The following is a 3,559-nucleotide window of genomic DNA, read 5'->3' as shown; positions in this document are numbered from 1 at the left end:
AAGGTGTCCCTGCCCATGGCAGGGGTGGCACTGGATGGGCTCTAAGGTCCCTTCCAACCCAAATAATTCCATGATTCTGGGATTCTCAGCCCTGAGGATTTGCTGTGTTATTTAACAAAACCTGTTGCAGGTGACAGCACATGTTGCCTCATCTGTTGATCTGGTTTAAAACTTCTGAATGACAAAGACTCGAATTGCCTGCAAACAGTTGCTGTTTTTCTTTTGGAATGATTTATTTAGTTTAATAAGGCTTTAATGACCTGTTTGCTCTCTGGACATTCAGACATCACAGTTTGGTCTCTGTGTGTTTGTTCAGGTCACTATGAAGGCCTTGTTTGGGCAGCAGAATTCACCTGGAGAGGAAATGACTTTTGTGTTCCAGGAAAGAGTGAGTTCCCATCACAACAGCTCCATTAATCAGGCAGGGGGAGGAGGGAGTTTGGCTGAATGCCACCAGGGAATTGAAGCACTTCAGTCTCCTCTAGGCTTGAAAAAGAACTGGTAGAATCCCTGCACACCCAGACAGGGGACTGAAGGCAGGAGAGGTGTATTTTATCGTCAGGCAGCACTTGCCAAGTGCTGGATTTCTCTGCAATTTTCTTGTCCAAGCTTTGAAAACAAGCTCTGCAGGCCTGAAAAACTCACCCTGTGTCCACATCTCCTGGTTGGGTTTTCTGGTCACTGGAAGAGTAGAAACAGAGCTTGGGGAAATGATCAGGTTTGGAGTGTTGGCTGCTGGTGTTTCCTGTCCTCCTGGGAGTTCTTGGCTCTCAGTGGAGACTGGGATCACAATTCCAGCACACACCCACCATGGAAGAACAGGACTGTGCTCCAGTGCCTGGGGCAGCTCTTCAGGAGCTCTCTGGAGCCACAGAATTCAACGTGGCTCATTGAAGACTTTAAAGGAGCAGCACTGAACTCCTTCAGATCATTTCTGGTATCAATCCCAAACCCAAAAGGTGAAACAGGAAGGGGAGGCCTCATTAGCTGAACATTTTTGCAAGGGAGGAAGGCACCACTTGTGGGACTGTTTCTTTGGCACCATTTGGACTGTTAGAATATTGACCTCAGTGAGTTTGTCAGGATTTGAGTCTCAGAGAAGGGGGAAAAAATCCCAACAGAAAAGTAATGTCACTGTCTGCAGAGGTTTTGTGAGGTCTGGTGACCAGTTTGCAGTAATAGTAGGAATATAATAGTGATAATAATGGTAATATCATAGTGAGAATTACAGTAATAGAACAGTAATAATAATAGTGATACACATGTACTCAAAATGGGGAGGGAAATCCCTTTTCAATGAGGAAACATTCTTGTTCTGCTTGCAGAACAGCCTGAGCAGGGGCTGTGGGAGAGTCTGGAGAGGCTCCTGGGAGCACATTCCTGCTCACTGTGCAATGTAACATCTGTAAATCTGTCCTAGGAAAACCTTCCTCCCCTTGGGGACCACGAGGTGAAGGTGCAAGTGAGGGCCTGTGCCCTGAGCTGGGTGGACACAAAGGTATTTCCCGGGGGTTTGATGAAGGCTGGGGGTGTTTGTGGTCTCCAGGGCCTTGGCTGGGGACTGGCCCAGTCCCATCTCTGCCATCTGAGGCTGTGCAGAGGCACAGCATTGCTGGGGGGCTCCTGCATGGCTTAAATCAAAAGCACCTGTGACTGGGGTGCTCGTTCATGGGGACAGGTCAGCTGTCCTGCAGGAAACCCCTCTTATCTTCCCCTGCACTCCCCAGTCCCACGTTGTCTTGCCTGGTAATAACCCTGTGTTTTTATTTTTTAAATGCTTCTGAATTTAAATACAGAAAATCAGTGCCAAGGTTTAACGTGAATTGAGGAAAGTGTGTCCCTTTTTCCCTGGATAACATTCTGGGAATGGCCCAGCCTCCTTCCTGGGATGATCAAACACTGTAAGATGATGTAAATATGCACATTTAGAGCCTCAGTAAGTGTTGTAACCCCTGTTTTAATTTAGCTTCTGTCAGAAATTAAGCTGAAGAAGGAACTCGTGCCTGTGGGACGAGAGATTTCTGGAGTGGTGCTGGAAGGTGAGTCAGTGGCATTGTCTGGGGAGGGGGAGCAGGAATTAGGAGCAGGAATTGGATCTGGCCATCCAGAACACGTAAATCCTGTTTGTACAGGACACCTTTATGGCAGGAAATTCTCTCACAGTGCATCTGCTGCCCTGGGGATCCACCTGTGGGTGCAGTTCCAGCCTGGCTCCCTCAGACTCCCCCCTGTGTCCCTGCATGGGACTGTGTGTGGATGAGGTGCCAAAGTTTAGGGAATTCAACGTTTGGGTTGAATTTGGGTGGGGTGTGTGTAATTAATAAATTATTTATTTTCCCTAGCAGTGTGTATTTGTAGTTTTTTTGAGCTAGTGAGAAGCAGAGCTTTCAAGTGCACGTTCCATTTCACTATAAACATTTCTCTTCTCTCCTTTCCCCCCTCTCCTGGTGAGTTGGGAGCAAGGTGACCTTTTTCCAGCCGGAGGATGAAGTGGTGGGTAAGTCAATGCCTGTTGGCCTCATCAACTGACACAACCAGAAACCTTCTTACAACGAATGGCTGAGGTGATAAGAATTGTTAAAGCTACATCTGACATGTGTTTTCAAAGATTCAGCTGCTGTCACGTGAACCAACTCTTGCAAATGAGAATTCTGTTCTAGAAGTTTCTCCTAGGGTTTGAAATACGATACTGTGTTAACCACCAAAATGTGAATGGTGCTTCAGGAGAGAGGAGATGTCTCTTAGGGACATTCTTTCAGACCTGTTCATGTTTTGTGTGCTAAATTAAAGGATTAGAGGAGGGCTGAAGTTCTGAAGGTAGGACAGAGTGGACAGTAAGAATGTGTGTTTGGAGATTGTGGCCCTTCCTGCCTCATTCCCTCATTGCACAGGAACTGCTGTTGGCAGCTCCCATAGACTGATAATTCCATGGATAAACCCTGGAGAGAGCTGCAGGTGTGGACAGTTACTGTAGGGTGGCCGTTTTGACTGGGAATTAGGAAAGACTGGAAGTAGCAGCCAAATTTGCTGAGGATTTAAGGTCTCAATGGAGTGTAAGGTTTGGGGAAGAAGAGAATGGTTTTCCCTGGGGTGGAGGGGACATTTATTGAGAAGGTTGATTGGATGCCAGAACCTCCTGTTCAGGAACCTCCTGTGGCCAGAGGAGGGAAAAGCTCTGCCATGACCAGGATGGGGATCTTTTTATTTCTGCCTGCTCTGGGTGTGCTCTCTCTGCCTTCCCTGAGTGCCTTGTTTGCCCTTCAGTTCTCTGCTCTATTCCAGCTTTTTAACACACTCACACATTCCTGTGTGTTCTTCCTCTGCTTCCTTCTGTCCCTTCTGTGCCCTTCAGTTCTCTGCTCTATTCCAGCTTTTTAACACACTCAAACATTCCTGTGTGTTCTTCCTCTGCTTCCTTCTGTCCCTTCTGTGCTGCCTTTGCAACCCACAAGTGCAGGGATGGGGCTGGGAGGGGAGAAGGGGCTGGGGGAGCTGCTCTGGGCCTGTTTCCTCCTCTCTCCGCCAGGGTGCCCTGGGATCGGTGCATCCACGTGGGAAA

The 3,559-nt window shown here is 47.9% G+C and overlaps 1 protein-coding gene across 1 annotated transcript in view; it reads left to right on the top strand.

Moving 5' to 3' along the window:
• The first annotated feature begins 47 nt into the window (after positions 1-47).
• Positions 48-3,559, top strand: part of CRYZL1 (crystallin zeta like 1) — a 14,369-nt gene continuing 10,857 nt past the window's right edge. The window contains exons 1-4 of the mRNA XM_029965892.1: positions 48-388; positions 1,421-1,498; positions 1,967-2,039; positions 2,453-2,497. Of these exons, the coding sequence (XP_029821752.1) occupies positions 323-388; positions 1,421-1,498; positions 1,967-2,039; positions 2,453-2,497 (262 nt within the window). The 5' untranslated portion in view covers positions 48-322. The remainder of the gene's footprint in view (positions 389-1,420; positions 1,499-1,966; positions 2,040-2,452; positions 2,498-3,559) is intronic.

The sequence above is a fragment of the Manacus vitellinus genome, unplaced genomic scaffold, assembly GCF_001715985.3.
Source record: "Manacus vitellinus isolate BGI_N305 unplaced genomic scaffold, ASM171598v3 scaffold_122_pilon, whole genome shotgun sequence".
Taxonomy (NCBI): domain Eukaryota; kingdom Metazoa; phylum Chordata; class Aves; order Passeriformes; family Pipridae; genus Manacus; species Manacus vitellinus.
Note: the sequence above shows the minus strand (reverse complement) of the source record. Positions and strands in the feature narration are given on the sequence as shown.